The sequence below is a fragment of the Hordeum vulgare genome, chromosome 2H, assembly GCF_904849725.1.
Source record: "Hordeum vulgare subsp. vulgare chromosome 2H, MorexV3_pseudomolecules_assembly, whole genome shotgun sequence".
In the NCBI taxonomy this organism is placed as follows: Eukaryota; Viridiplantae; Streptophyta; class Magnoliopsida; order Poales; family Poaceae; genus Hordeum; species Hordeum vulgare.
Genome location: NC_058519.1, coordinates 573,411,037 through 573,430,813, shown reverse-complemented (window position 1 = coordinate 573,430,813; position 19,777 = coordinate 573,411,037). Strand labels below are relative to the sequence as shown.

General features: G+C 43.7%; 1 protein-coding gene across 1 annotated transcript; it reads left to right on the top strand.

The window, feature by feature from the left end:
- Positions 1-10,132: 10,132 nt before the first annotated feature.
- LOC123427389 (probable metal-nicotianamine transporter YSL9) lies at positions 10,133-14,764 on the top strand. The gene is made up of 8 exons (XM_045111418.1): positions 10,133-10,788; positions 10,911-11,341; positions 11,437-11,603; positions 12,196-12,293; positions 12,390-12,524; positions 12,717-12,906; positions 13,016-13,130; positions 13,200-14,764. The coding sequence occupies exons 1-8, from the start codon at positions 10,766-10,768 to the stop codon at positions 14,120-14,122; spliced, it is 2,082 nt and encodes a 693-aa protein (XP_044967353.1). The 5' UTR covers positions 10,133-10,765; the 3' UTR covers positions 14,123-14,764.
- The last annotated feature ends 5,013 nt before the right edge of the window (positions 14,765-19,777 follow it).

Here is a 19,777-nt window from a genome sequence, read left to right as displayed (position 1 = left end):
TGTGATGAAGCACGGATCTCTGGTCCAAGTTGAAGCATATCGTGGTGGTAATGGTATCACCCCCCTAATAAGCACTAGCAGAATTGGAAGACAAAAATGCGACAGTAGAGAGAATCCGAACGGAGGAGCAGCTCCTCGACAAGATCGTTCTCCTACAGCCCTGTACCGTTCCCTCAACTTCATTTCTGATCCTCAATTGTGAAGCACAATAGCTGTAGGAACAGACTTTATAGACAGACATGCAATCGTTAAGCACAATAGCTATAGGCAAGTTGTCTCCTCAAAGAAAAAGAAAAATATAGGTAAGTTGATTAAATTTACGATTTAGACAAGTCAAATTTCTGAGTGGAGGAAAAAAGGTGAAGGAAGAAGATAGAACAGCGATCATTGGATCTTAATATAATGACCCAAAACATCGACTTACCCAAAATATTTTTTCCAGGCGATTTACGCATAGCTCGGTCTTCTCGGGGGGGGGGGGGGGGGGGGGGGATCCAGAAACTTGTAGGGAAATGTGCTGCACAATAAAAAAAATGCTACATGATCACAACGGAGAGGGTATTTAACCAAAAGCTACCACATTTCATGGAAACATGCCCACAAACTACAATTTTACGATTTTGTGCGAAAAACTACCACTTTTTTTCCTAACCCGTCGCAAAAAGCTACCAAGTCGTGAAACCGCCTGCTTCACCCACTCTAAGCACGAATCTGACCGGTTGGGCCCACTAACCAGCTGCAACCGTGGCCAACCGTGCACCATCGCGCCTTAACGACGCGTTTGCGGTCGAAAGCGGTCGGGTGAGGTCAAGATCTGAGTCAGTCCCCTCTCGCTTCACTCTCTCCTCTCCCTCTCTCTGACCTAGGTGGCGACCACCATGGGGTCGGTGATTCCGGACGGGGGCGGCGGCGATGGCGGCAGCGACGGCGGCGGCGGTGGCACAAGTTTGAACGGTGTAGGGTCTTTCTCTGAAGTTGATAACTGGTTGGGGAGCACTACTTACACGACGCAGGCAGGCTTGCAGCAGCCGGAGGCACCGCTCGTCCAATCATCGCCGGCGCATGGATGTTCTGTGGGTTGCAGGTATGGAAATATCATCTGCTTAAATGAACATGTTTTCTTTAATCTCGCAAATTAGTAAGATGTGTTTGTAGGAGCATGTTTTCTTCAATCCTAGATTTGCCATTAAAGTAGGATGTTTCTGTTTGTTAAACATGTGTAGTAAATTGTATTGCACTTGTAGTTGTGTCTATTTCAATTCAATTCATGAGCACTTATCTATGCAGTTTGGCTGACCAGAAGTGGGACATATGGTTTCATTTCAAAGGAAGAAACCCTGTGAAAAGGGGTATATATGAGACAAATATTTCTTTTCTTACTCTACAATCACGTATTGCTAGTGAAGGGTATGGGGAGAGTGATTACATGTACTATGTGAAGGAGGAGGACATTGGATCTGAAAGAATAAAGTATTTAGGAATGAAGCTAGTGTTCATGAAATGTTGGAGGTTTATCATCATGTGAAGGTTGTGAACATAAAGAGTAATAAGAAAAGGATGAAGTGATGAAGTTGAACTACCATACCTCCCGAAGAAGCCAAAGAGTAATAAGAAAAAGAAGAATGATAGGGTATGGTTTGACCCCTCAATTCCCAATTCACATTTACTGTTGTGCAAGAGCTTGTGTTTTGAGTGTTTACCAGTTCAGAGAAGCATTAAGGGATTTTCATATAAGGACTTTGAGGTCTTTTCACTACCACGGGAACTCCCCAACAAGAATTATTTTTGGGTGTTCACAGAGAGAGCATGGATGTGAATTTTACATGTGTACCTCCAGGATAGCTCATGAAAGATTTTTTGCATTAAGAAGTGTAACATGAAGCACACTTGTCCAACATCAGCAGAGAACACAAAGGTTACTAATAAGTGGCTTTCCAAAGCAGTTGAGCCTTCTCCTAGAGTAAATCCTAGAGAACCTGTGGATGCACTTATTAAAAACAGAAAAGTCAAGTTGTCAGTTGATGTATATGTTAGAGCATATATCTCCATATGTAGTTTTGGTAATTGATGACAACTCCCCATGGACTAATGGTTGCCTTAAGTTATATTTATAGGATTTGTCCATAGGCACTTCTTGAAGTCCATCTGTTGGGTTCAAGGAGTTTATATGTTGACCAAGATGTTATTCAAGGTATTATCCAAAGATTGGTCATAGAAACACTAGGTTGATCAAGATCTCAGACTAAGAGCAAATCAAGATGATCAACACACAAAGCGTATAAGATGTACCGAGAGGGATCAAGTGATCCCATGGTATGGTAAGCATTGTCCATTACGTGTTTGTGTACTAACCCATGGTCTTTGTGAGACTCCTATGTGGGGGTTAGGTGTGTTTCCATTGGGCTTGCGTCAAAAGGAAGATCTCATACAACCCATGAAGGATGACGTCAAGTGGTGATCGTCATCAAGATTGTGGTGTGCAAGTTCAAGTGGATCAGCACGAATATATCATTGAAACTATTGTCAATGATCATGTGGTGACAAGGACAACCTCATGTGCTAACAAGGACAAGATCAAGATAAACATTCTTGAGAACTTCATGCTTGATTCTTGTGGATGTTCACATGGTGGACAAATGAAGATGAATACATAAGCTAGGCTTTCCGCATTGTGTATGGGAAAGCTACTTGAAGACTTCATCATGTCTTGCTTTCAACTTGAGCCAAGAAGGAACAACAACATCAAGCTCAGGTGAAAGGGCTAACTCAAAGGTATCAGTTCCTTTGACGTTAGTTGTGCGGAGTGATGATCAGCGAATAAAAGTATACACTCAAGTATGGATCATCAGTACTCTTTTATGATTCTTGAGTCCTTATGGATCCCGCACTATTAAGAGGGGATCACAGGTTTTGCGATGAACTTGCTCAAACTACATCTTCACTTTCTGTTCAGACCACATCTCCACTGCTCTGCTGTTATCTGAAAACAGAACCAGTGCCTCAGACATCCGGCCTCCTCCGAGCGTCCGAGGGTCGGACGCCCGACAGCTTCGGAAATCCGGAATCCTATACCAGAGAATTCAGAGCCATATAACTCGGACTTCCGGCTACCTCCGGACGTCCGAGGCCCGGATGTCCGGCCAAGTCCCGGAAATCCGGAAGCCTGCACCAGTAGAAGTTGAGTTCTATATCTCGGAAATCCGACTCCCTCCGGACGTCCGACACCCGTCGGAAATCCGGAACCTACCACCAGTAGAAATTGTGCTGCATAACACGGACTTCCGGGCCACTCCGGACGTCCGTATGCTGATGAATTCAAATATGTCCAGGCACATCTACAGGCCTCGGACGACCAACCCCTGTCGGACGTCCGATCGCTGATGAATTCAGAAGAGTTCCAGTCATGCCTAGAGGTCTCGGACGTCCGACCTCTGTCGGACGTCCGGTCCCTCACGGACGCCCGGACTTCGGACAACTGTCGGACGTCCGGACCCTGTGTGATTTAAAGTACCCCCAACGGCTCTTTTTCTCTCCACACTATAAATACCCCTCCCACTTCGTGAGTGGGTGGCCCAATACAGCCTTATCCTCATAAGAACACATTTCCACCTCACACACATTTGCTCACTCCAAATCTTAGATCCCAAGAGCATTTGTGAGCCCCTTTGAGAGTTGTTCCAATCAAAAGATAGATATTCTCCCTCTTCTTCTCTCAACCCAAGCTATTTGTGATTTGAGCAAGTTTTGAGCATTCCCGTGATCTTGTTACTCTTGGAGGTTGGAGACTCCTAGGCGGTAGGAGTTCTTCGGAGAGGAATCAATCTGTGTGATTTCCCCCGGAGTTCTTTGAAAAACTTTAAGCACCTATCTTTCTCTTTCTCTATGTTCGATGGATGATGTTTGTTCTAAAAATATGCCATGAGTATTAGCAATCATAGAAGACTATATGATAATTGAGTATGTGGAGCTCTTACTTAGACTTTGGTGAAAATAAGATGCATTGAAATTGTTGACTAAGAGCATAGGTTATTAAGTTTCAAGAGAATCCATTGTTTGAACCATATCATGTGAGTAAGTTGGAAGCGTCGTAGAGGGCTGCATTGGCTTACATTGATATGAGGCAGGAATAGCCCCTTCCATGTCATACAAGACTTCCCTCGATCTCTACGATCAGGTAGTTATAGAATAAGAGATTGCTACGATAGAGACATAGAGAATCGAGAGTTGGTTGAGATTACAACTCAAAATATCTCTAAGTCTAACACTCTCCCTTAATCTCAGCTATCTTACATTAAGATTTCTCTTGAAGTCTTCAAATGGTCTGCTTGGTAGGGCCTTTATAAAACCATCTGCTACTTGATCCTTGGAGGGAATGAAACATATGTGCAACTTCTTCTCTACAACCGTTTCTCACACAAAATGGAAATCAATTTCAATATGTTTAGTTATGCCATGGTGCATAGAGATAGGTGGCTCCAAAGTTGTCACACCATAAACATGACAGCGCATGTTTGATTCCCAACTCACTAAGCAATGGTTACCACAAAATGATCTTAGCAGTGACATTGGCTAGAGACTTTCACTCAGCCTTAGTACTTGACCCTGACACTCTTTCTTGTTTTATGTTAGTCCAGGAAATAAGATTAGAGCCAAAGAATACTGCAAATCCTCTAGTTGACTTTCTGTCATCACTACATCCTAGCCAGTTAGCATCAGAGAAGGCACTAACAAGAGTGGAATTGGAATATCTGAACTGAAGGCCTAAGCTTACAGTATGCTTTATATACCGTATGATTCTTTTAACGGTTGTCCAATGTACAGAAGTAGGTGTATGCAGATTCTGAAAAACCTTGTTTAGAGTAAAGGATATATCTGGTCTCATTAATGTCAAGTACTGTAAGATCCCTACAACACTTATGTACCTTGTGCTTTATTCTTCCTTAAGTGGCTCTCCTTCAAATGCTAAAAGTTTGTTTGAAGAAGACAACGGTGTGTGTGAAGGCTTATAGTCGTTCATCCCCATGTGAGCCAAAAGTTCAGTGGCATATTTTTCTTGGTGAAGTACTATGCCATCTTGAATCTTCTTGACTTCAATGCCTAGGAAGAAGTGTAGATCACCAATATCCTCCAAAGCAAACTCTGAACTTCGATCATGCAATAGGGCATTAATGACACTTTGTGAAGAACTTGCAACTATAATATCATCAACATATACCAGGACAAATATAATTGTGTTTGCCTTGTTATAGATAAAGAGTGATGTGTCATCTTTGGATTCAAGAAAACCAAGATGCCTCAAGTCAGAACTTAACCATGAGTACCATGCCCTTGGTGCTTATTTCAAACCATAAAGTGCCTTCTCAAGTTTACACACATAATGAGGTGCCCTTGTTTCTCCATACCCAGGTGGTTGTCTCATGTAAACCTCCTCTTCTAGAACACCATGAAAAAACGCATTCTGAACATCTAGTTGTCTCAAGATCCATTCCCTAGAAACATAAATGGCTAATACAAGCCTAATAATCACAACTTTAATAATAGGACTGAGGGTATCTTCATAATCTAAACCATAACATTGTTTAAGACCTTTTGCAACTAAACATGCTTTATACGTGTCAAACGAGCCATGTGCCTTCTTTTTGATTCCGTACACCCACTTAGAGTCAATAATATTTTTACCTCTTGGCTCGGGTACGATATGCCATGTTTTGCTTCTCATAAGTTCCTTGTATCCCTCATCCATTGCATTTTCCACTTCGGATCTTTCAGTGGATCCTCTAAACCCGTTGGCTCTCCTGTAACATACAACATGCCATATGGTATAGTGCCATCAGCTCTAGTTTTTGGATTCTTTATACCTTTTTGTAGTCAAATCATAACATGTGAAACTGGTTGTGATTGAACACGCCGTGCAACTTGTTGTACATGAGATGGCGTAGAAGAATTAGTCACAGAATATCATGAATAGAATCTGGACCTGCTTTGCACAACAGATGTTGTAGCCTACGGTGTGGCGTATGAGTGGCCGCATCCAGCTCAGCACCCACAGAGGATCCCGTGGAACCGCCCTACTCATGCGCGTGACGTTGGGATCCCGTGACGGACTAGGTTCCCACCGACGCGATTTCTAGCGTCGCTGACACTCCCGCGGGTGTCGGAGGTTGGTTTTGTGCCTACAGGAAAACCTCTCAAGAACTCGGTTCGAGCACCGGGGATCTGGGTGCACCTACAACCTCATTTCTCTCCTACGACCAAGGCACACGTGCAGAGCACAAGGAGGATGTCGTAGTTTACCCAGGTTCAGACCACCTTGCGGTGTAAAACACTACTCCTGCTTTGTGTTTTCCTCTCTGTTGTGTTGCACATGTGTTACAAGCTACGAGGAAGAAGAAGCCTTCTTCCCAGGGGGAAAATGGGAGGTCAATCCTTTTTCCCTCTCTCTCTAGCTGCCTGCCCCTCTTATCCTTGCCATGGGCCTCTCTTCCCAAAATATCGGCAGGAAAAGGCCGACCATAGGGCGGCAATTCAAGCGGGGACAAGCCTGCAAGATGTCCTGACAAAGGTCACACCTCTCTATTGCGGTGTGATAGGGAGAAGATGGGGGCTGGGTTCGTGGGGGGGCCCGTGAGCCAGCCCTGCGGGTTTATAACTATTCAGCCCCTATCGCGAGGGTCTCCGATGATAGGGTAAAGCACCCTATAGCCGGGGGCCTCAACGGTAGAGGCCAACAACTATTTACCATTGCTGACGTGGATGAGTGGTCTATCGCGAGTCACCTCGGTGGTAGGCAGTGCAACCCTACCGCGAGCTTCCCTGACGGTAGGAACAAAGGTCAAATCTTGATTTTTTTCTTCATCGAGTCAAATCCGGCTAAACTTTTCAAAAAAGTCCACAACATCAGGTTTTGCCTCATCTACGAGGTGAATAGAAGAGAAGTAGACCTTTCCAGTTACTAGTCTATTCTCTCTGTTTTGTGCACACTGGTGGTCATCACCAAAGGTGATAATTTGATACCTTGAGCATCTGGTGTTGGGTTTAGTCCCACATCGGTTGTGGGAGGAGACATAACATGACTTATAAGGGTGGGGGTGTCCCCTCCTAACAGGCTAGTCTTTTGGGGGGAGAGGGCCCAAGGCGTATCATAAGTCGGTGTTGCTCTCCGGTTGGGCCTGTTGACGCATGTGGGTCGGAAACGCTGGTGTTAGCGGACCCGGGATTGCGTAACAAGTGGTATCAGAGCCCAGGTGTTCGGAATAAATCTCGGTGGACTCACGGGTGGTCGGTCATGGTAGGTGGGCTGGAACGCTGGTGTTAGCGGGCCCATGGGTGACCGATGTGTGAGGGGGAGATTGTTGGGTTTAGTCCCACATCGGTTGTGGGGGAAGACATAACACGACTTATAAGGGTGAGGGTGTCCCCTCCTAACAGGCTAGTCTTTTGGGAGGAGAGGGCCCAAGGCCTGTCATAAGTCGGTGTTGCTCTCCGGTTGGGCCTGTTAACGCATGTGGGTCGGAAACGCTGGTGTTAGCGGACCCAGGATTGCGTAACAAGTAAGTCGTGTTACTTCTCCTCCTCAAACCTGGTACCCACTGGCGCCATGGTTTTTTGTACGGCTGACTGTGTGAAAAAATAATCCGAGCATCCACGCAATGCCAAGTACACGAACTCCGCGTACAAATACTCTCACGTGTAGTAGCTACCACACACAACTCGCGATGCTAGCTTTTGCTTTGCCTCAACCCTTGCTTTTGATGGATGTGTACCCCTGATGGATTTTTCTCTTCCCAAATTTGATCTGGTTGTCTTTGTTGCACACACAAGCCATGGACAACCAGGCCATCCACATTCAACATTTACCCTGGTCCCCTCTAACTTCTTCAATCTCATGCTTCTTTTGGTCACAAGTCCATATCTTTTCATAGTCTTGACAAACTGATTCTTGCTTGTGAAAGCCACCCCCAAACTAAAATGTGGTATATGATTATCTGGGTTAAACCTTGGGTATTTTCTCTTGCCTCTCACCATGTTTCCATCACTATCTTCATCATAACTATAATCTTCATCAGAAGACTCAAATTCCATGTCCTCTACCACCTCGTGAACATTTGCAATGCTTTCAATTGGCACTGCCCCTGTTGCATATGATTGAAACCATTTCCTAGAGTCTTTCATTTTCTTTCTAAATTTCCTTGCATGCTTTCTCATCGCAACTACTTCTGACTCCTCTCCACTGTTATCAGTGTGAGGCACATATTTAGTGTCCTCTGAATCTGGATCTTTTCTACAATTTTACATTGCTCCTTGCTCTGCCCCATGCTCTGCTCCTTGAAGTATTTTTTGCACAATTTCTCTTGCTTGAGATGCTTGAGATGGATTCAACACTTGAGAACTTTGAGATGCTTGAGATGGACCAACTATTGCATTTCTTTTCTTTAAGGGGTTGTTAATTAGTGAAGTGATAGCACCACTGTCATTAGGAACAAGCACCTTCTCAAGTAAATGTTCATCATGTTCTGCACCTGCATTCTCAATGTTTTCATGTTCTACAATCATGACAACAGGAACATCATCTCCACTTGCATAATCGTGAATTTCATCTGCAAAAACAGACCCATTGTCCCCTTCTACTTTTGGATCTTCTTCCTCATTGTATTCCACATATATATAAGCTACTCCACCATCAGTAATATACTGTGACATTTTCATGCAACCCTCATCATCATGCAAAACAGCAGTGCATTCACCAATTCTTTGCCTGGCAAAAAGAAGTACAACTTCATGCTTTCCTTCACAACCACGTGATCCCTAAGAAAGCCCTTCACCTCCCGCGAGGACAACTTGTCCCTCTCAATCTCTGAGTAGGCCACATCACCCCCCCAACATAGTCCAGAGAGGGTCTAATTCGAACAAACCCGACCCCCTATGTGAACTCTGACATTCAAAATCTTCGATGGGTCCATGGAGTCAACAAAAAGCACCTACATTGCATCGATTTCAAATGATTAAAACACTACATGACCAGATTGGACCACAAACCAACCAATTCAGACACCTAAATTTGCCCTACTCCACCCTCCAAAACCTCTAAACCTAGCTGAGATAAGAGAGAGGAGAGATACGACGAGTGGACACAGTAGAAGAACATTGCATACCTTGCTTTTTACCATCAGAGTTGCCGTCAACCGCCGCCGCGATCATCCGCTACGCCACCATCGCCACCGTGCAGGGAGGAGCGCATACATCACGGGAGAGAAGGAAGAGGAAGGGGCGAACGCGATTCCGGTCTTTCCCGAGCCACGTACGCATCCCCTCGTTTTGATACACACTAAAGGTTAGAAGCATCCGGAATTAGCGACAACAGGACATAGACTTTTGGGATTTGAACATTGGGGGTTCGTTTCCGACGCACACTACCCTCTCAAAACAGACTTCACTCTTCAATTTGATCAACTTCCTTCTTACAAAGCGACTAGGAATATTTCTCGACGAAATACTAACCATGTGTTTGTGTCTTGGGCCACTATAGCTTGATGGGGAAATGCAGAAAGGAGGACCAAGCGAGAACGGAACCGAACCAGAATACTGAAACACAGTCACCAACGCGTCCGCTTGGTCCCCTGGTTGTACTGGACGGCTGGACGCTCCCCGTATCGCCGGCATCTGCCTGCCCAAACCCGTGACCCCCGGCCTGGATTTTGTTCGCCGACGTGTCGGCCGCTCCCTCCGCCGCCGGGGAGAGCAGAGCATCATCTACCAGGTGAACACTGAACAGAAGAGAAGCAGACACCAGGGTAGGACTAGAAACGCACAGGGGTGCATCATGCAGCGAAAAACTTGACACCTGACGTCGCGAGCGCGGAGCACACGCCCGCAGAAGCAGACAAGCCGAGCGCAGTTGGCGTGAACCATGCTGCTCCCGGGGGCCCACGCGCCATAAGACAACAAACGTCGACGCCTTTATATATAACCCCTGCCACTGTCCACTGGTGTAGTCCACCCACCACGTAGGATCCATCGACCCATCGCCGACTCCTACTACCGTCCAGCAGCCGTCGCCGGCCGGGTCCTCCTCCTACGATCACCGAGCAGGTACAGTTCGGATGGGAGCAGGGGAGCACATCATGTCTATCCATCTATTTCCTAGGATAACAACAGCTTAACTCTGCCGTTCTCTGTTCTTTCATCCATCGTCTTGCTTGGGAAAGAAATTAGGCTTTATGTAACTCGTATTGTGCCGTTCTTTGTTCTTTGATACTACATCATGATCATCTTGATTGGGGTTGCTTCCGTTTTCTGGCACCTCTTTTGCTTGGGAGGTCGATCTCGTGCTGTGATTCGACGGGGATCCCTTCCTGTTTCCTGCTGGAAATGTTGTTTCCTTATTGCGTGCCAGGGAAGAACTGCCGATTGGTTATTATTATTATTTCCTAGTTTTGTGTGGTTGCGTGTGTGTTACTATTAACGTACACAAGGGGCGGTGATCGGCCAGTCAGCGCTAACTGCTGCTGAGACCTGCAGAAGAACTGTCAAACAAACTGTTGCCTTCTATTGTCCATCGTTTTCCTTTCTCTTTCCTTGACGTCCTCCCCGGTTAGCATCCTGCTCACCTTCCATTTCCCCTGCTTCACTCTTCTGTTCGTCGTTTTGGTTTGGAGCGGAGACCGCAGGTGACGCAGGATTTTTCGCGCTCATGAATCGCCGATCAAATCCACATGTTTTCCTCCACTGAATCGACCTTTCATGGTGCACGAGAGCTCACTTGCACATGACTTCACTGCTAGTAGCACTGTAATACTCTTGTGCTGGGCTTCTGTTCACCACTAGCTCCTCCTCACGAGCCACGAATCTTTCTTACTCCGTCTGTACTCGAACCTGACGCCGCGGAAATATTTCTTTTTTCCCCCATGAAGCAGGGGACGGCGGAGGAAGCAACCCCGCACCGGGCTCGCGATGGGGCTCCACCAGCGGGACGACGCCGGCGAGAGCAGCGGCGGCGGCGGGGGGAAAGCCGCGCTCTGCGACGAGGGCGCGGAGGCTGAGCCGGGGGTGCCCGCGCACGCGACCGGCCGCGTGCCGCCGTGGACGGAGCAGCTGACGCTGCGCGGCCTGGTGGTGAGCGTGGCCGTCGGCACCATGTACAGCGTCATCGTGATGAAGCTCAACCTCACCACGGGCCTCAACCCCACCCTCAACGTCTCCGCCGCGCTCATCTCCTTCGTCATGCTCCGGGGCTGGACGCAGGCGCTGGCCCGCCTCGGCCTCGTCGTCCGCCCGCTCACCCGCCAGGAGAACACCGTCGTGCAGACCTGCGCCGTCGCCTGCTACAGCATCGGATCCGCCGGTCGGCACCGCGCCCACCAATCTCTCCCCGGTTTCGTCGAGTGGAGCACTGGGATTCTGACGCCTTCTTGCATTTTTCTTTTCCTCCCTCCCCAGGTGGGTTCGGGTCCTACCTGCTCGGGCTCAACAAGAAGACCTACGAGATGGCCGGGGTGGACATGGAGGGCAACGTGGGCACGAAGGAGCCCGGCGTTGGGTGGATGACCGGCTTCCTCTTCGCCGTCGCCTTCGTGGGGATTCTCGCGCTTGTCCCTCTCAGGAAGGTCTGTCAGTCTTTCCTGTCTACATATTCAGCAATTTACCTCTGCCATTCGATCAGGGTTCACCATTACTTAGTACTACCAACTGAGATTTCCCCGGCTTTGTACCTTTGCCCAGTTTCCAACTAGTGTGTGAAGGGTAATGTAAAGCTCAGACAAGGGACAAGTATTCTTCCATTTTGTTAGGTGTTGTTGTTTGTGGTAAACACTAGCACTTGAATGTTTTTTGGACTGCTTAGTTTCGTTGCCACACTGCCCATAGCCCATATTATTTGATTTATATTCACCACTTAGTCCTGAGTCCTGACAAAACTTTTCTTCAGCCAAGTCCCACACGGTATACACATTGGCTAAGTATGTTAAACTTTTTTTGCTAAATAGTGCCAAGGAAAATAAAGCCATGGCGTGCGGTGTTCTCTATCATCTTGGGAAACCTTTCATATTGAACGTGATCCCTGCATAACTTCTCCGCTGTTAACTTTTCAAGTTGTTTGACCCGCGCAAAAAGGAAAGAAAAATAAGTTGTTTCACATCACGTGTAAAGGGAAAAACCAAATCTAAGCACAATTCTGTATGGAACTTTGTAAATTTTCAGATTTTGGTGATCGACTACAAATTAACCTACCCAAGCGGAACTGCAACCGCCGTGCTTATAAATGGATTTCATGCGCCTAAGGGAGATGATGTGGCAAAGTATGCAGTTCTCTCACATAACCAATGGCCTTCATAACCAAATATTATGATTCCCTCATTTTCAGCAAGATTTGATGTTTTTCTTGCTAACGTCAGGATGCAAGTGAATGGATTCACAAAATACTTTGCAATTAGCTTCGTCTGGAGCTTCTTCCAGTGGTTTTATTCGGGTGGAGATCATTGTGGCTTTTCGCAGTTCCCCACTCTTGGATTAAGAGCTTGGAAACAAACGTAACACCCATCATGTTATTCATTATTACTCCCTACCTCCGGAAATACTTGTCGGAGGAATGGATGTATCTAGACGTACTGTAGTTTTAGATACATCCATTTTTACGACAAGTAATTTCGGACGGAGGGAGTATATTATATTCTTGACTGGTAACAATTTCACCTAATTTGGATTTTGTGATGGGGTGTCAGGTTCTTCTTTGACTTCAATCTCACATATGTCGGGGCAGGGATGATTTGCCCCCACCTTGTCAATATATCTCTCCTTCTTGGTTCTGTTCTCTCCTGGGGCATAATGTGGCCACTGATTGCTAATATGAAAGGGAACTGGTATCCTGCAGATTTACCAGAAAGCAGCATGAAAAGTCTGCAAGGTTACAAGGTTTGCTTCCAAAATTGATTTTTTTTGTTGTGCGCGTGTTTTGCAAAAAAAATCATTTTTTTCGAGAATGCAATTCTTTTTTTCTTACCTTACTTACTATCATTCGCAGGCATTCATTTGCATAGCTCTCATCCTAGGAGACGGCATATACAATTTTACAAAGGTTATGGTTAAGACCACCATCAGTATGCTTGACAAATCAAAGCAGAAAAACACAAAGAACGGTAAACAACTCAACCTTTCTCCCTTCCTGATGTATAGATGATCTGATGTTGGGTTCATTATCCTTTCAGGGGAAGGTACTCTGTCACTCGCTGACCAACATCGCAATGAAGTGTTTACAAGAGACAGTCTCCCTAACTGGATAGCCATTTTAGGTTACTTTGCATTGTCAGTCGGCGCTGTAATCGCTATTCCCAGGATGTTCCCTGAGTTGAAGTGGTACTATGCTGTCGTAGCATACTTACTGGCTCCTGCCCTGGGTTTCTCCAATGCCTATGGTTCCGGCCTTACTGACATCAACATGGCCTTCAACTACGGAAAAGTTGCCCTCCTCATTCTTGCGGCCGCGGCTGGGAAAGAACATGGTGTGGTTGCTGGGATGGTAGGCTGTGGCATGGTGAAATGCATGACGTCAATATCTGCTGATCTGATGCAGGATTTCAAAACTGGGCATCTTACATTAACATCACCTAGATCAATGCTTATCGCTCAGATCATTGGCACCGCCATGGGCTGTGTCATCTCACCACTGACATTCTATGTGTTCTACAGTGCCTTTGACATAGGCAACCAGGACAGCCCCTGGAAGGCGCCGTATGCTCTAATATACCGAAACATCGCGATTCTTGGTGTGCAGGGCTTCTCTGCTCTGCCCATGCATTGCTTGCAGCTGTGCTGTGGATTCTTTGCATTTGCACTGGCGGCCAACCTCATGAGGGATTTCCTTCCGTGGAAGTATGGCAAATGGGTTCCGTTGCCCATGGCAATGGGGTTCCCCTTCCTCGTCGGCGCGAGCTTCGCCATCGACATGTGCGCCGGGAGCTTGATAGTCTACATCTGGCACAAGATGGACAGGATTAAAGCAGCACATATGGTGCCAGCAGTTGCATCCGGCTTTATATGTGGGGATGGGCTTTGGATCTTCCCAGCTTCCTTGCTTGCATTGGCCAAGATCACTCCACCAATGTGCATGGCATTTGCTTCTACACACTAGATGAGTGTCATGCCTGATAGTGGTCCCTGGCTCGCGGCTCAATGGCTGAGGTTTTGCATAGCAGGGTGAATAAGTTGAATGATATATTAATCCACAAGGTGTAAAATTGTAAGAAGTATATCTTTCAAGAGCAGCAGATCCAATTGTCAAATGTCGGTTTCCAGCTGTTGTCTGCAAATATTGTCATCGATATATATACCATCAAGTGAAGGCTTGTCAGATGACGTGGCACAGAAAGACTTGTCAAGTAATGTGTATATGAACTGATGAGTATAAGACTGGGTGTGAAGATAGATGAGCACCCTCGACAGGATTACCGCAGCGGTGAATTACCGTATGCTGCAGCAGGCAACATCATGAGTTTCTGATATTGATGTACAGGCCGGGGGCTTCGTTCCTCCTTTTCCAAAAACAAGTCCAAGAAAATCAGGGTGCTTACCACTGAGCAGAAACAAAATTAGGCCTATATATGTTACTGTGTAATTATCTTTGTGTGATAGTTATTTTTTCCGTGAGAAGTGCCTATCTATCAGTGATGTATGTGTACGACATGGTGATGTATGTGCGGTGCCCTCCAATTTGTCGCAGGGTTCACTCTAATTGTTTCTCGAACTCAAAGCCCATCTCCAAGTTATTCAGTTATTCACCGCGGGCACTGTGTAAGCAAGGAGCGTAACTATCTCTCTAAATCCTTTTTAAAACAAAGCAGTATTTACTTTACTAAGTACTTCCTCTGTAAAGAAATATGAGAGCGCTTGGATCATTATTTTAGTGATCTAAACACTCTTATATTTATTTACAAGGGAGTAAATAGGTCATGTAGCTCTTAGAGTGTTGGTCTGATATGCCAAAGGTCATGGTTCAAGTCCCGTCAGGACTAATTGTTTTTTAATGTGATTGCCTTGTTTCGTTTGTACTAGGCTAAAGGATTTTTCTTTCGTAATCTTCAATAGCTGCATCACCGAGATACACTATCACTTTTAATTTCATGAAATCATGAAAAAAATTTAAACTCATGCACAAATTTGAAAGCGTCAACATTTTTCGAATTCGTGAACAATTATAAATTCATGACCATTTTCTAAAATCAAGAATATTTTTTGAATTCATGACATTTAATATTATTCGCAAACATTTTTTTAAAAATTGTGAAAAAATTAGACAATGGTCTTGAATCGGCGAACATTTCTAGAATCGATGATTTTTTAAAAAAAAATTATGGAACAATTTTTGAAATTCATGAACATTTGTTTGATTTATCAAACAATTTTTAATTTAACAATATTTTTCGAAATGCATGATAATTATTTGAATGAATAAACTATTTTGTAATTTACGAACAGTTTATTTTCCATTGATGAACACTTTTGAATTGACGAAATTTTATTCAATTTCATTAATAATTTTTAATAGGCAAAAAATTTAAAAAATTATGAAAATTTATTATTTTCCGAACACTTGTTTTTAATGTTGCAAACATTTTTCAAGTAAGCAAATATTTCTTTACAATATCATGAACTTCTTTTGTATGCACAAACATTTTATGATTTATTAAATATTTTATGTCAAAAAAATTCCAGAACTTTTCTAGTCCTAAAATATTTAAAGTAAAAAGAAATAAAGATGAAAAATAAAGTTTAGAAACAGGCCGCCTGGACATGGGCCTGGCCAAACTGGCGCGCTGCTTCTTCTTCCACTGGCCAGGACGTACTCCCTCCGTTCCTAAATATAAGGCTTTTTTGATATTTTAATAGAAGACTACATACGAAACAAAATGAGTGAATCCACAGTTTAAAATATGTCTATATACATCCGTATGTAGTTCAATATTGAAATCTCTAGAAAGACTTATATTTAGGAACGGATGGAGTAGTATAGGAGGTCACTGCTGCATGGGCCAACCCAGACAGGGATTATCCTCTATGAAACGTTTTTCATCACTTACGCGTGGCATTGGTGGTTATTCTTATCAACTTCGAGGGTAATTTGGATGATGGACGAAGAGAAACAGTCCGTATTTTATTATTAGGTAGAGACATTCTCTATCTGCTCAATATTTTCCTAGTAATTTTAGAAAACAAAAATGATTCAATAGATCTTATCTCAGCACCGTCGGGAGTTTTTTTTAAATTGCACTCAATCACGAAACATGATTACTCATTCTATATTATTCATTTTTCGTTATTTATAGAAATTACTAAAGAAATTAGGTCCCCTGGCTTAGTTGGTTGGAGTGTTGGTCTAATATGCCGAAGGTCGTGGGTTCAATACCCCATAGGTACCAATTCCTTTTAACTGCTATTACCCTATGTTTTATATATTCTTTAACTGATCATCGTTTTTCTAGTAATTTCAGACAATGAGAACAAGTTATTACTATGTCTTGTACCTCAAGAACCGTCAAGATTTAAGAAATAATAATTCAATTGGCAATTATTGTTTATCAGTATTACTATACTAATCAACTCCTTATTTTTTTCAAGTAAGACAAAAAATAAAAACAATTTGTTTCATATGTATCTTATATTGGAAATATTGGCACTTTAGCGATTGATTTAATCACTAAGAAAATCATGAGCATTGGGCAATCAAAGAACTCAACTATGATTTCAAACTTGCTGGTGAAAAGAGGTTATTTGATATTAGCTCATTAGATGAATGGAGAACTCAAGCTTATGAAAATGCAAAGTTATTTAAAGAAAAAGTTAAAAGATGGCATGACAAAAGAATCCAAAAACGAGAGTTCAAAGTTGGAGAATATGTTATTTTGTACAACTCTCGGTTTCAGATTCTTTGCAGGAAAACTCCTCTTCAAATGGGAAGGACCCTATGTTATCGAGGAGGTCTATCGATCCGGAGTATCAAAATAAATAATATCGAAGGTACTAACCCAAAGGTTGTCAATGGGCAACGAATAAAACATTATATCTCACGTACACCCATAAATGTTGAAAGCAATATTATCCAAACTATGACACCGGAAGAACACATAAAAGAAACCTTTCGGAACACTCCAGAACCGTGAAAAAGGGAGATACGTGATACGATAAGTAAACGGACTCCGAAAAATCCGCAAAAATATTTTTTGTCAGTTTTGGAATATTTAAAAAATTAGGAAAATAAGAAACTTCCAGGAAAGTGATTGTGGTGGGCACGATACACCGGGGCACGCCTGGCTTGCCACGCGCGCCCCGGTGGGTTGTGCCCACCTCGAGTACTTTCCGGACTCCGTTTTTCTTCCGTTCTGCTTGTTCCCCAAGTTAAAAAAAAAATCTTTATATACCCCCAAACCTGTTGACCTCCGTATCATGGAGAAATCTCTTGTTTTCTTTTCTTGTTGTTTTCTGTCAGATCCAATCCACCATGGCCGGTTCAAGCTTCTCCAAGGACAAGTTCTTCGACAACGTCATCAACCCATATGTGCGGGAAGTGATGCAGCACCCTCAAGCAATCCAGATGCGCCATGGGGCGCTGCACATCCGTGATGTGCAAGGACCCAAGGGGACTGGATCCGTGGAGGCCAGGCTTGAAGCTATGGAGCAGGAAGTCTTCCGGTGCAAGGGGATGGTGGAACGTGGGCTCAATGCCAATCACCTCATGAACGTGGACTACACCCGTGATCTCAAGGTGGATGGCAAGTCCATGAAGGACATCGTCTTCTACCTCAACGAGCAAATCAACTTCCTCCATAGCCAGATCCACGACCTTCAAAGCCAAGTCTTTGAATATGAGGCAAGGTTTAAAGGTATGAGTTTGGCTGCCAGTTGCAGGATCCAAGAGACTCACTCTTCCTCTTATGATGGTGAGCCTCTGCCATGGAGTCTGGAGGACAAGATTGCTTCTACTTCATCACCACCACCACCTTCTTCATCACCAAAAGAAAATTTAGTATCGGGTATGGGCACTCCCCTTGGCTTTCGCCAACCTTGGGGGAGGTGTCCCGGTATCGTATCATCTCCACCATCTTTGCCTTTACTTTTCTTAGTTCGATCCATGGTTATCTTTTGCTTTAGATGAATAAAAGTTTAGTTTGATCCTTTCTTTCCAAGAGTTTGCTTAGTGACCAATCTATCCAATCGTGTGCGAGATATATAATAAAGTTGAGTTTGAGTTTTGCCTTCTTTACTTTCTTGTTTCAATAAAAAGAAAGGAAATAAATGAAGAAGATCATATGCTAATCTTATGGTAAGTGATGACATTACACAAGGAAAAGTATAAGTAGAAAATTTTATTGTAGATTGACAAACATAACATTGGTCAATGATGCAACTCATGAAAGAATTAATAAGGGAAGAGAAGATTCACATGCAAATACACTATCCTGGAAATCTTTTGTGATTGTGAGCACCCATCAAAATATTATATGCCAAAATTGTTGACGTTGGACAAGGAAGACAACGTAATGAATTATGTTTGTTCATATTCACATAGAAGTTATATTGTTATGGATCCTTCAACATGTGGTGCTTTCCCCTATCTTCGCTAACCAAAAACTCCGCACTAAGTAGAGATACTACTTGTGCATCCAAAACCCTTAAACCCAAATCTTGTTTGAGAGTCCACCATACCAACCTATGGATTGAGTAAGATCCTTCAAGTAAGTTGTCATCGGTGCAAAAAGGGAAATAAAAATTGCTTCTAGAAGTGTAAGATCATTTAGCGTAAGGGAAAATTGAGCGTTGTACGAACTTGTGATGGTGAAGAATAAAAGCGACAGACTGCATAATAAAGGTTGCCATCACACGAGGCAATATAACGTGACATTATCTTGCACTAACGGGTTGAGCATACAAACAAAAAGCGCATGGAAATCTCTGCTTCCCTCTGCGAAGGGCCTATCTTTTACTTTTATGTATTTACTTCCATGCAAGAGTCAAAGTTTTTCTCTCTATTCCTTTTTATTTTCTCCTTTGGCAAGCATCATGTGGTGAGGAAATATATAGGCACATATATCCAGTTGAATATGGGTAGCATGAGTTATTATTGTTGACATCACCCTTGAGGTGAATTCGTTGGGAGGCGAAACTATAAGCCCCTATCTTTCTATGTGTCCAGTTGAAGTGTTTTGCTCATGTGTACGCGGTGAGTGTTAGCAATCGTAGAAGACTAAATGATGGTTGAGTATGTGGACTTGCCTAAAGGATCTGATATGTGACCCTTCCTGAAAAGATGATGAATTGTAGTTGCAAAGTTCATTGAGAACATAATTTGTTGGTTTCCAATTGAGTTTATGCATTATACTTCGATGTTGTGATGAATTGTCACTTGTTCATGAGAAGCCTATGATAAAAGTTCTATGATAAAAGTTTTATGTTAAAGTTTGTTGTTGTTATAATAAGTTACATGATGCTTCTATGTCCGTATTTTTGTTTTTATCGACACCTCTCTCTCTCTAAGCATGTGGACATGTTTCTCGATTTTGGTTTTTGCTTGAGGACAAGTGAGGTCTAAGCTTGGGGGAGTTGATACGTCCATTTTTCATCATGTTTACCTACTGTTATTTATATTTTTTTATTGAATAATAATGATTTTTGGAGCAATTATAATGTTTTTCTCTCATAATATGCAAGGTATACATAAATAGGGAGAATTCTGGCAGCTGGAAATATGGACCTGAAAAAGCTACGTCAGGCTACCTATTGTGCACAACTCCAA

Bases quoted from the DNA above. Each gene is read 5' to 3' on its own strand.
- LOC123427389 (XM_045111418.1), top strand. From the start codon at position 10,766: ATGACTTCACTGCTAGTAGCACT. The intron at 11,342-11,436 runs GTCGGCACCGCG...CTCCCTCCCCAG, and splicing joins CTACAGCATCGGATCCGCCG to GTGGGTTCGGGTCCTACCTG. The intron at 12,294-12,389 runs GTATGCAGTTCT...TGCTAACGTCAG, and splicing joins AAGGGAGATGATGTGGCAAA to GATGCAAGTGAATGGATTCA.